General features: G+C 41.7%; 1 protein-coding gene across 1 annotated transcript; it reads right to left on the bottom strand.

Moving 5' to 3' along the window:
* On the bottom strand, positions 1-10210 carry LRIT1 (leucine rich repeat, Ig-like and transmembrane domains 1). Its single transcript, XM_074592301.1, has 4 exons — positions 10089-10210; positions 7060-7526; positions 3444-3749; positions 1-983 (listed from the first exon to the last, which is right to left on the bottom strand). The coding sequence occupies exons 1-4, from the start codon at positions 10208-10210 to the stop codon at positions 1-3; spliced, it is 1878 nt and encodes a 625-aa protein (XP_074448402.1).
* Between the last annotated feature and the right edge of the window lie 2517 nt (positions 10211-12727).

The following is a 12727-nucleotide window of genomic DNA, read 5'->3' as shown; positions in this document are numbered from 1 at the left end:
TCAGCAAAAGTATTCATTAGGTTGCCCCTCTATCTTTGGTATTGCTTCTGAGTCCACGCTGGATCGGGCAGACAGCAGCCTGTTCGACTCATCAGGAGTATGTCTAGTCAAGTATTCTCCTTCCACGCCTTTTGCCTTGGCCCCAGGAGACAGGCTTTCAAAGGTGACATAGGACTCCTGAATTTCCTTGGGTTTCCGCACAAAGCATTTTTTGCAGCGCCTTTTCAGTGCTCCGCAGCAGACCACCAGCGTCAGAGGAACAGCAATGACACAGGCCACGCTGATGACAACCACATTGATGAGCTTCTGGGTCCCTCCTGCACTGACAACTTCGTCAGTGGAAAATATGATGCATTGCTCCTTCCTGGGGATCAGCCCTTTCACACAGACACACACGATGTATTTGGTCTTTGGCAGCAGACCATAAATGGTGACCTTTGTCTTCCCTGGCTCCACATTGATCCGACGCATGTCTCTCTCTCCAAAGATGGCATAGAGGACACTGAACACTGTTGTGTTCTTTGCCAGAGGCGCCTTCCAGGCCAGGGTGATACTCTGATCTGTGTCTCCTATCACCCTGACGGACCTCACAATTCGCTCTGGCTCCTGCTGGCCAGTAGGCGGGCTCACCAGCAGGTTTCTGGGGTTGCTATCTTGTGCCACATCTGGGAGAAGGCCCTCTCCGGTGCCCACTCCAGCCCCCAGGGTAGGCACAGTGGAGGTGGTGATAATGTACCTTGCCACTAGCTTGTCATTGTAGGCAGCTGCCTCCATCCCGCTTGCCTTCCCGCTCCATGCACCTTTGGCATTAGAGTTGGGGTCATCCGTGCTTTCTGAGTCCGTGATGATGAGAGATATGAACGCCTCTGTTGCCCCCAGAAAATTCTTTGCTTTGCAGATGTACTCTCCAGAGTCAAGATAAGAGACTACAGGCAGACCCAGAATAGACCAGCTCATCCCATCACTGGAAATCTCTTGGTGAACTGCAAAGAAGGAAAAATGTAAAATAAATAGGCAATAATCAATAGAATTAAGAACATGTTTTGTAAAATATTAAGATTCAATCAACCAAATGTCTGCTTGATACAGTAGAATCATTTCTTTTTGCCACAAAATCAAAGTAAATCCAAGAAAAGGACATTAACTCTAAAATTAAGTTATGTCGGGATTTACACTGCTTCAGACCAAATATATGTGAAGCATTTGATGCTATTTCCTCCCAAGTGATGAACAGTTTGAAAACAAAATAGGAAAGTTTCTTCCATTAAAAAAAAAAGGCTTAAAAGCTCTCATGTAGGTACAATACTTAAAAGAGTGGAAGGAGGAGGCAGTAACATGACCTAGTTGAACATTAGACACAGTCCTCTGAGCAACAGAAAATACAAACTGGAGATTTTCTTCTAAAAACCACTTATGGACTAGTATAGAGGATATGAAGAAAAATAGCTGAAAAATAACCTCCCTTTTACTGCTAAATTAGTGCAGGTTTTCATATTGAGCCAAACACAGGGAAGTCTGATCACTTACCACTGAATGGTATGGACACAGCTGAGTGTTGATTTTCTCACTTGGTTTACCAGGAGGCTAAAAGTAGCTCTTTTTTGGGGCTATTTTCTATTTGTGCAGAAAAAAAGAGCTGAGATCATGCCGAAGGGTAAAGCACCTTCTTCATTGTTTAACCAGCCTCCTTAGGATGAGGACGTACTATCTCTGCCCTCTCCCATTTTAAAGGTCTGAAAGGCAAAGGTAAGACAGGATGCAAACTTCTCCCAAGCCCTCGTGGGGTCAGGATCCAGCCTTGGCAACCAGGGCGTGTTCCAAAGGCAATGAAATACAATGGCAGCAGAAGTTACTTTTTCAGTTTAATTATTTACTGAATGGGTATATTAGAAAACATAAAGCTACCAGTCTTCCTATGGCACTTCCCCATACATACAGACTGTGGGCTGTTTCTCACTCCTTTCAATTCAGAACGCCAACATTTCAAACAGTCGTATTGGCACAGAAGGTGCCATTGCTGAGAAATAATGTATATTTTCAGCCAGCTTTTTATTGAAAGGTGCGAAAGTCTGATTTAATGGGGCAAAAATTTAATCATTCTCAGTTGTAGCTCAAAGTAAATGCAACATATGCTTTCAAGAAAGCATTCTCTCTTCTATTTTTTGTTTTGGTTCTCTTTCAAGTGTAGGAGGGACATTTGCAGCACAACGGGTAGACATTATAATTATGAGGAGCAGCTCTGCTACATCCTGCACATCACGCACAACAGAGCAATGACTTGTACAGATCCCAGAAAAGGATATTTATTACAAGTGGTTCTACTGCTGTGACAGAAAAATGCTCTCCTGTTTCTGTGCACTGAGGAGCGCAGTAACCCTTGGAAGATCAGACTCCACACTTAGCAATTTATCTGCTGAATTTAGACCCTCTGTGAAAGTCAGGGCCAGGCCTGGGAGACAGTAGCGTTCAGGGGAGGTTGGAGGGATGAAAGTTCAGGTCCTGATCTAAAACCTCGAGGGCAAAAAACTAAGCATGACTGCCTTGAGTGCAGCAAAGGTTTCTTCCCTAAATCCCCCAAACATTAAAGGACCAACATTGCAATTTGGCGTCCAATCATTCTTGTGAATGGAAATGAAAACATGATCCGTTACAAAAACAATGGTTGGTTGAAGGCTTCCCCCACAAGAGGGGTGAGCACAGAAGAGGGACCTGGTAAGCGTTTCTCTCACAGAGCATTTTCCCAAGAGACTTTGTCAATCCATCAGAAATGAGCCATTTCTTGGAAGCATTGTCACTGAAGTATTTTATCCTTCAGCAGTTTAGTGGCTCTTTTCTCTTTTAATATATCAGTAATGTTGCATGTTTGCAATCTTTTCTTTCCTTGCCACAGCAGATTCAAATCCCAGTTGAATTCACGTCAGACATCTCTCTGCCAGAAATGTTTACTAACTGATTAATAGTACCTTATCATTACTCTCAAAGACCCATAAAATAATTCAGTGGGAAGCCTTTTCAGTGACTGAATAACTAAATAACTAACCTAAAGAAATCTCTTGCTACAGCTGGACATATTTAATTTCTTCAGCTCCAACAGATTTGCAGAAAACCCCTTGGCTCGTCTCACTACCACCACAATTGTTATGAAACAAAGAAAAAACAGCTTTTTACACATGATAGTATACATTTATCTGACGATATTTACATCAACATGTAAGCAATTTTATAGTTTATAGAAAATCACAATGCTATAGTGAATTACACAGTATACTATTGTGAATTACAGTGAATCTCATTTTGCACGACTTTCTTTTTTTGGGTCCTTTATCAGTGATAAGGATCTATTGTCATAGAAGCTTCCATTTGCTGTACAGTCCACAGAAAATAAAGGTGCAGGTCTCCCTCATTCAGTCCCTGTGTACAAGAAAAGCTTAAACCAAACCCACCTGTGCCGTTCAGTTGAGCACCATCAGCCCTTCTCCAGCTGAGCTCAGGAATGGGCACCCCCGTTGTCCCACATCGCAGTAGCACAGTGCTGCCCAGGATGGTCTTTACTTTGGCTACGGATGTATGTACAACAGGGCTTTGACATTTCCTTAGCTCAACTTGGCTGAAGAAGACTCCTGCAAGGCTCCGGGGGGTGAAGCATTTCAGCCTGGGCTCAATGAATGCTATGTTAGGAGACTGGAAATTTAGGAAATGGACCATTTCATAGAGACTGCAGTCACATACCCAGGGATTGTCTTGCAAGCCTGTCAAAATAAATCAGAGCACTAAGTCACTCCAACAGCACCTTTTGTTTCTGCCACTTTTGTTTCTATTTTTCAGCAGAACAAACTGTGATAGGCTCCTAATCTGCTCAGCAAGGATTGCCTGTGCATGGGCAAGGTACGCAGGGGGTGGTGTTTTCCCAACAGACCCTTGCTGCTGTTGGCTGAGCTTGATGGATCCCGTAGTTGCCAGTTAGTAGAAGGGAACAAACATGGCTTGCTAAGGTATCTCAAAATCTGGAGCTGAAATCATATTCTTTAAATTCAAAGCAGGATTATTCATATTATGAAAACATTGCTATTTATGCACGTAAAGAAGCAGAACAAGAAGTTATTATAAGCACATTTGGTTCCAGGATGGAAAAAACAAGTAGCTATGGGGAAGGGTTGTTTTGTTTTGGGGTGTGGATTTTTTTGGTATGAAGAGGCTATGCAGTCTCTTTCCTAGACAGGCTAAGAAATTCTTCTCACTGGAGGTTATTAAAATATTAGGCAGATTATCAGGCCAACTGTCAGGCCTGCAATAGGTGAAGATGATCCTACTTGACTGTAAGAGTTCTCTTCCATCCCTGTTATTCTAAGTTTTTTTTCATTATTTTAGTAATCAGTTGTTTATCCTGAAATGCTAATTTATGCTTGATAAGATGAAAGAACGGTGTTAAGGAGTAAATTGAAGAATATACATGTCATGGTATATAAAAGAACATAAATAGACAATAATTATATTAAGAAAATACACATAGAAAGGGGTATATTGAAGAATACACTCCTGTTTCAGAGTCCCAGAATGTTTCTCTCTATCTTTTTTCTGTCATCTCAGTGTGTGCTTATTGAATTCAAATTCGGAAAAAATGAGACATTACTCTATTAAAAACAGACCTGTGAAGATGGGACTGAAAAAGCGGAATCGAGCTCGGGCAATGCAGGAACAGAAGTTACTGCATTCTGATTAAATCTGTGTCATCCTACTTACAAATATTCACAATCACCTGTCCTATGGACAGTTCATGGTCTCTAACAACTTCACCCAGCATAATTAGCACTGGGGATATTTATACCACCTAACTCCAGGCATGCACTGAAGCCTAGACCAGGAGCAACAGAAGTCAACAGAAACACGGGTTCAATCAAAAGCCCCTCAGGTCTCAAATAAACTGTTTTAAAGGCTGCTGAAAAATCTCTTTGCTGAGACCATTGCATACCATCCTACCCAGGCTTGGAAGGGGCCTGAAAGTGGTGAACCTTGGTGGGAGGGCATTTCTTACAAATTAATGCATGGAAGTTAAGGGGACTATAAAGAATGAAAGTTCAGAGTTTAGCTTTGTTGTTTTATGGCATTTTTGCTAGCAGATTACTTCTGATTTCATGCACTAGATAAGAATTTATTCCAGATTCCCTGGCAGGTGCCCCAGCCCTAGGTGATGCTGCAGCACCCCTAAAGCCCCAGTGAGCCCTTTTTTCTGCCCTGCATGGCACAGTCCTGTGGGATCACATGGACAATCCTCATGTGCAAAAGCTTGCAGCCTTGGCAGATTATCAGCCAGCAAGCTACTGTTGGAAGTACTTCTTCTTGAAGTAGTCTACAAGCAAGGGCTCTGAAGAGGAGTCGTGATGATGCACTGTAGACAAAGGAAGGGACTGGGCTGATTCTTTATTATTCATGGATTTTTTTTATGCCTCCATGAGAAACAGCCATGGGCAAAGTGAAATGGAAATGTGCAGCTGTGTTCTCCCATTCTGCTCCTGCGAGGGACGTGTGTTTCATATACCTGGTCCCTATGGGTGTCAGCGGGATAGGACCTAGGAGCTGGAGTGCCTATGCATTACTGTATTAATCTTAGCATTATACTCATTTGCCTACATGAATTTTTTAGGATCCTGGCACAAGCAACCTGTGCACAGCTGGCTACGTAAACAGTCAGGTTGGCTACAAGCATCAAGGCATGATCTGTTCTTCTCGACAAAATACTCTCCTAATCTATATTGAATGGAATAACATTTTTACATCTAACGACCCTAGAAATTAAACGAAGAAAAGAGTATGATCTAGGCAGTGTCTTCTCATGCCGCAAATGAAATGGGCAATCCCAAACAGCCAGCTTTGGCTTAAAGAACTTGATACCACATCTGGCAAAACAAGATGACAAAACACCTGCTCCTCTCCTGATGCTAGTGAAACCTTAAACAACATCTGCTAAGGACACTAAAAGCTCTGCAGGTGGTAATTTGAATCTTTTTAAAGTCTTATGTCTTTTTCCACTGCAATCCAGTTTTAAAAACTTTACCACCCTAAATTTATCCGCAGAACAAAGAGCAGCGGGCACTTTCCAGAGCAAGGGAAAACTTGCAATGTCTCTGATGAGATTATCAGCAAGTGCCTGAACTCACATCCGTGGCTGTCAAGGCAGTACATGCAGATACACAAAACCCCACAGATCAAACAGTCAGTGGAGCTGGGTCAGCTCATCGCAAGTGAAGACAGCAGATGGCAACAACTCTGAACCATCATCAACCTGCTGTGGATTTGAACCAGTGCACGATGGCTAAAAGGCTGAGTAGTAATCCCCTGAACTAGTAAATGTGCTCGAAACCTCATCTGGGGATACTGCAACTGAGAGGATTCAAGACAGTCATCTGTAATATGCCCTCTGACAACAAAATGGACAAATGCCCAAAAGCCGTACTTCTGAGGAGCCCAGAATTGTCACCAAAATGTGGATTCTTATAACCTTATAGCTGCCCTTGAAGGCAGCACTATCTTGGTGACTTTGGGGAGACTAGGATTTAACTCTGGGTGAACAGATAAACAAGGCTCTGGAAAAACAAAAACTCGCAGTCCTGACCCAGATTTTATGCTCAGTGATGACTTTATTCCTCTTTAATTTGGACCTAATAAATATCCATCTTTTTCATTTAATGCTGCTTAAAATGGATCAATTCCATAGTAACTGTTATTAGAAAACAGAACATGAATGCTGTGGAGCTCTAATCATATTTATATTTCTGTCAAAAATAGCAGTGTCAATAAATAAAAAGGACTTGAGAAAGAGTGATTGGTTTTGTGTTAAAAGATTCGAGCACGTGATGAAGTTTATGGTGTAATAAGCTGGGTGTGGGGAGCCTGAGGTGAGTTTGTTAATATGTAAACAAATTTCCACATTTTATATGGGGTATTAAATTGTACACAGCAGTGTACTTGCTGTGATAACCACAGTGGGTGAAAATGCTGCAATAAGATGCGGAGCTCTTGACATTTGTGTCCCCTCTGAAAAATGACAGGAGCTTCTCTTACCTAGGATGATCTTGGAGTTATCGTTGGGGAAGTAAGGGACAGACTGGAGGTTGGCCCAGGTGGCAATAAGAGCCTGAGGAAGAGTCATCAGCTTATTGCTAGACAGGTCCAGGTATGTGATATTCCTGACATAACGAGCAGCATCTGGAGGGATTGAGGTAAGTTCGTTGTTGTGTAAATCCAGAAGCCTTAGCTGTGGCATGTCAGCCAAGGTTTCCCAGGGGAATGATATTAAGTCGTTCCCATCCAGCCTCAGCTCCTGCAAGCGACGGAGGCCCTTGAAGGTGATCCCACTGAGGGTGGCCAGGGAATTATAGGGCATCCAGAGGTACTCCAGGTTGTGGAGGCCATGGAAAGCCTCTCCTGGCACCCTGCGGATGGCTGTCTTTTCTATGCGAAGCTTGGACGTATCTACAGGAATGTTCACAGGAGTGAGGGTCATCTCCGGGTCATTACACAGCACTGTCCTGGGGGGAAACACAAACACAGATGTGACTTTCTTGTATTTTGAAAAGGTTTTGAAACTTTCTTTTAATGCAAGATTTTTATCTGATTTTCTTTTTTCACAAGCTTTCTTGTTGTTTCTTACTTGCTGCTGATCTCTACATCATCACCATAAGTAAGTACATCAATTTGCGGTAACTCATATGTATCTTTTGACTGCAGAGATTGCATCTTGTGCCTCTCCTGGAGTGGTGTGAGTCTGAGTCTGGCCCATACAGTGTTCCTGCTTTTTTTTTCTTTCCGTTTTTTTTAGAGTGCTTATGATAGACAGCAGTGACAATATTCATGCACAACAGAGGATTCTAGTGCATGTTAAAACTAAAGGATCCATAAATTGAACAATAAAAGGCATACGAAAAGAAGCCTTACTGACGTGTGGATGGCAGGAAGTAATATAGACTCAATACAGCACAGGATCTTTCATTCATGAAATGAGGATAAAAAAGTCAGCTAAGAACTCACTGGAAATACACTACAGCAAGCTCTGCTTTACAATGAAATAGTTGGGAAGGTGTGTACAGATGGTAGCAGTCACTGCACCACAGGGACATAGAGTTATGAGAGTGAAAGTGCAGAAAATTAAATCTTTGGAAAATGCTATACTAAAAGCAAGGCAGATTTATGTGTCTTAATCGTTCCTTCCAATTTCTAATCTCTAGAGGTCAAATCATGAAAACCCTATGCTGCATTTTCACAGCCTTCACACAAAAAATTATGACTTTGACTTTGCCAAGATATGGGATAGTAGATAGCCATGAGGAATGAAGGGAGTCAAAATAGGTCTCTGAGACTGGACTTTAATTTGCCTATCAGCAAGGAGAGAAAGGCAAGTTCTTAACAAAATGCAAAGCCACCTTGTAAAAGGTAACAGGTTAGATAGGCATGTCCCACTCCACATGCTAAACAAGATACCGCAAGAAATGTAATGTGATTAGGCAAGTGACATTTTCTTGTCACACTGCCTGGCTGATAAACAGAATATTACACAGCTGCCAAAAGTAGATTGGTTTTGACCAAAAGCAATTGTTCCTCAACCATCAACAAAAACAAATAACATCACTGAACTCTTCATGCAAGTTTCCCGGAGTTACACATTATTTGAGCCTACAGTTAAATTGTTAATTTATAATCAAAGCATAGTACATTACTCTGATCCAGCACTCTTATTGTGGTATTAACTCCTGCACACCCTCATCTGAAAGTTGAGACTTTGAGGAAGAGAAAAATCTATCAAATAAGAAAAATCCAGAAATCCTCTTTCAAGAAAACATTTGTGTGTGTGTGTGTAGGCATGACACAAAATGTTTAATAACAGAGACACTATGGCAGTAAAACAGCGTGCTTCTTATAGTGTCCCTGAACTATGTCAGTGAGCACTAAACATTTAATCTATGGGATAATCTCCTCCTACTACTGACAAATATGAATCATAATGCAGAAAAAAAAGGTGACATTATGCTCCTTAAGGGACTAATGGATAATTGCTTTATTATTTATCTTACCAAAACACACTACAGCTTTTTCCAGTCACTGAGAGGAAATTCCCCTGGGAACTGTGACATTTATGGAGCAATAATTGGCTCTCCCGCTATTGCACTCCCTCTTAACAATTGCAGACTAGTGTCTCTACCACGCTTCTTACCGGGAAAGTTTCTGGTATTAAATCTATAGTACCATAAAAGAGATAAGAAAGTAGATCTATTTCATGGGGATCCGAAATACAGGGGACAGCCGTTCATTTCAGTACTGTGGTCTTGTCTAGAAAAAAATTCTTCTAAAGGATTTTGCAAATACTGTATCTCTGTCACAAAATCTCCTCTAATGTGAACCAGACCTTATAAAAATGTAGCTTGTATTTCATTAAGTCAGACCATTACTTTGTGATTACCCTTCAGAAAGACTTTTTTATTATGGTCCTCCAGAGAAACGTCTGTACAATGGCATTGCATTTAAAAATGGATGCCCTTCTGATCTTGTCTTCATTTTTAACTGAAAGTTTCTGGTCTGATAATTATCTTACTTTTATTATTATTATTATTATCTATTTTTGGGGTTCATTTCCACCTGGAGTCTATCGCTTTGCCTAAACTCTCCAACTGAAGGATTTTTTAAGTAAATAGAATTGCAGTTTTTGGTACCGCAACATAAACCACATCTAGTTATACTTCAGAAATAAACCAGTAGAGGAGAATAAAGCTTTTTAAAACTAGCATTTTCAGCATAAAGGTAAAAAAAAAAGAAAATGTTTAAATTTTATTCCCTTTTTGCCATTGCACCACTGGTAATTATGTCCCTTCTGTTCTCACAGAGGAGATGCCCAAACGCTTTCTCTGAAATCAGCTTACCGCGTTTTCAGAAGCTAATCCTCTGCAAATAAAGCTAGAGCACAAAGCAACTGGAAAAATAATGGACAAGAAGTCTGGATGCAATATTTCTCCTCTGAGCATCCTTACAGAGGAGAAGAAATAAAATCCCCAAAATCCAGAGAAAGAGCTGCAACCCCCCTGGGGAGAGTATCGGCATACCTGGCTTTCGTCCCTTCGCTGAGGCTGTGGAAGGCGCAGCTGCACTGTGATGGGCACGAGCCACCCGCCTGTGGCAGTCCTCCGACCGTTAAGCAGCAGAGCAAACTCACCAGGATCCACATGGCTACCTGTGCATGGGAAGGACACCTGGGCACTAGGCAACGTGGAGGTTTTCGCCTATTGTTTTATCCATTGACCGGTCACATCTTGTTAACTCCCTTTCGTTTTCAGCCGCGCTGTGATCTTCCAGCCCTCACTGAGTCCATCAGATAAAAAAGGATAGGCAGGGATTAAGGATGGGGACTTGAGTTATTTTCATGAAGGTGCTTATTGCTTCCTGGAACCGTACTGACAGCATTTCTTCCTTCAGGGAGCCCCATCAAAACACCTTCCTCGTACAATCTGTGGCACCCGTGCAAGAAAAAAGCAAACATACTTTTTGGGGACCTTCATCACAGGCAAGATAACTGTAATCTGACCAGGAATGAGCAATAATTTACTTCCTCATAGGGAACTGGGAATATTTAAAAACAGTTTCTTGTGCTAATGGAACATAAGTATATACACTCCTATATAAGAATACTGAAATATATATAGTGATACTATTAAAAGGTTTCTTTTCTTTTAAAAACTCATAGTTTGATCAAGCAATTATTGAACTGTTGGCAACATGCCTAATTAACAATGAATAAGCCAGTAAATATGCACATATTTCAGTTTATATCAAGGCTAGTACACACCTGCAGGACTGAGCGCTGTGCTCTGACTTGCTGATGCAGCAAAGCCCAGGCCAGGGACCATTTCTGGGAATGCCACCTGATGCAGGGCCATGGGACAGCTTCAGGAATGCAAAGAAAAGCTCATCTCTGTCTTAAGGACAGCTCAGGAGTGAATGTCAAATTATTGTTGTCCAGTCCCCTTGAAGACAGTTGTTTCCCATCTATTAGCAAAGGCAGCCATAATTGCAAAGCTGATGGAGACCACGCATGTTTTCATCAGTCTTCATCCAACTCCAAAGAACACAATACGTGAGAGAAAAGTAGCACCCAAATATGCACAAATATAAAGGTTCAGAAGTAGCTACTTGAGACAGGAGCAAAATTCTATTCATAGCAGCAAGGGCATCTCATGTTTATACAGACTATTATTTTCTGTTGAGTATGAAGGTATATAAATCACTCACACTACAAATGTGCAATGCTCCCTTAAAAGTAAAAAGCTTTGGAGAAAATAATAGATTATTACTTTCAACTTGGTTAGATTGCTACTCCCCCACTTCCCAGCCATACTGCATTATAGCTTTGGCAGAAAAATTGACTCCTGTGTCAGACACAAAACAGAAAACACAAGTTAAAAGTTACCAGAAATGAGGAGTTACTGAATAGAGCTGAACAGCTAGCAATAAAGCACTAACCAGACACTACTCCTTCAGAGATGCTTTAGGAAAACATTTCTCTTTCAGTTCTGGAACTCAGGAAAGCTTCAGTGCCCAGCAGTGTTACAGGGGAGAGTCCCAGATGCCTCACTCCAGTGTAAAACATGAGCAATTCTACTAAAATCCTGCACCCTGTTAACTCAACAGGAACTCTGCCATCTGCTTCACCCAAAGAAATGGGAGTGTGGGGTCAAATGTGGCTGATAGAGGCAGAAGACACCTGGCATCCTGTTGGCCTTTCAGTACCGGTCACTTCCCAGCTTCTCTTTTCTTTACTTAAGGTCAGAGAAGGGGAAAGGAATTACAACCCCAAAGATTTCTTTAAAAATTAGGTTTTATTGGACCTTAATTATAGTCATATTGATCATAAAAAGTGCCTTTCACAGTCTCTTCTGTCAGTGCTTGAAGATGCCACAGCTCTTCTACCCACCTCTTTTAGATAACCAGCTAAATTCAGATTTCCCTAGGAGAGAACGACAGCTCTGCACCTTTTTAAAAAGCCTGGTGTATCTACAGCTGCACTTCTTCAGAGATGCATAAAAGAATCAAATAATATGAACTTCCATAAAGCCAAGGAAGAAATATGAACAATCTAGCCCAAAAGACATTTTGGAGGTTAGAAGAAAAGATTTAAAAAAATAAACAAACAAAAAACCCCACCACAGACCATTCACTGTGAAAGCTTCCACCTGAGACAGCTATGAGACAGACATGTTTTGAAGAGCTGCTGTAGCTGTTACTCCTCAAACCCAAATCTCTTCCATGTTTGTGCAGCCACCTCAGATCCCTAACAAAAGACTCGTTCAAGGCAGCCGTCAAGACGGACAGGATGTTCCAAAATAAGGGTAACACAGGCAACTTGAGTTGCTTGTTGCTGAAGCTGGCCTCTATTCCTGTAGGCAACAGAGGGAGCCCCGTTCCCCAGCTAAGCTGGATGCAGAAGGCTACATGGTGTAACTACCCTTACGTCTCCACTGCTTCCCCACTGTCCTGCCCTGGCTGATGACCCACCTCTGCGAGGAGGATCCCTATGGTGCAGCAATTACATACCTATTCCTACGTACACGCTACCTGAAGGTTAATGAGTATGTTACAGCAACAATATAAGGCATTGCTCCTAACAAAGATTGCTTACCAGGATTTCTGGTGTATAGCTGTTTTCATGCAGAATTCATCCTGTGTTCTTCAGCAGAATGAAATTACA

This window comes from Larus michahellis, chromosome 6 (assembly GCF_964199755.1).
Source record: "Larus michahellis chromosome 6, bLarMic1.1, whole genome shotgun sequence".
NCBI lineage: Eukaryota > Metazoa > Chordata > Aves > Charadriiformes > Laridae > Larus > Larus michahellis.
Note: the sequence above shows the minus strand (reverse complement) of the source record. Positions and strands in the feature narration are given on the sequence as shown.

Excerpts from the sequence above, each read along its gene's own strand:
- LRIT1 (XM_074592301.1), bottom strand. The coding sequence starts at position 10,210 with ATGTGGATCCTGGTGAGTTTGCTCTGCTGCTTAACGGTCGGAGGACTG. Across the intron at positions 7,527-10,088 it reads AGCGAAGGGACGAAAGCCAG|GACAGTGCTGTGTAATGACC; the intron begins GTATGCCGATAC and ends GTTTCCCCCCAG. Across the intron at positions 984-3,443 it reads TGCTCAACTGAACGGCACAG|TTCACCAAGAGATTTCCAGT; the intron begins GTGGGTTTGGTT and ends CCTTCTTTGCAG.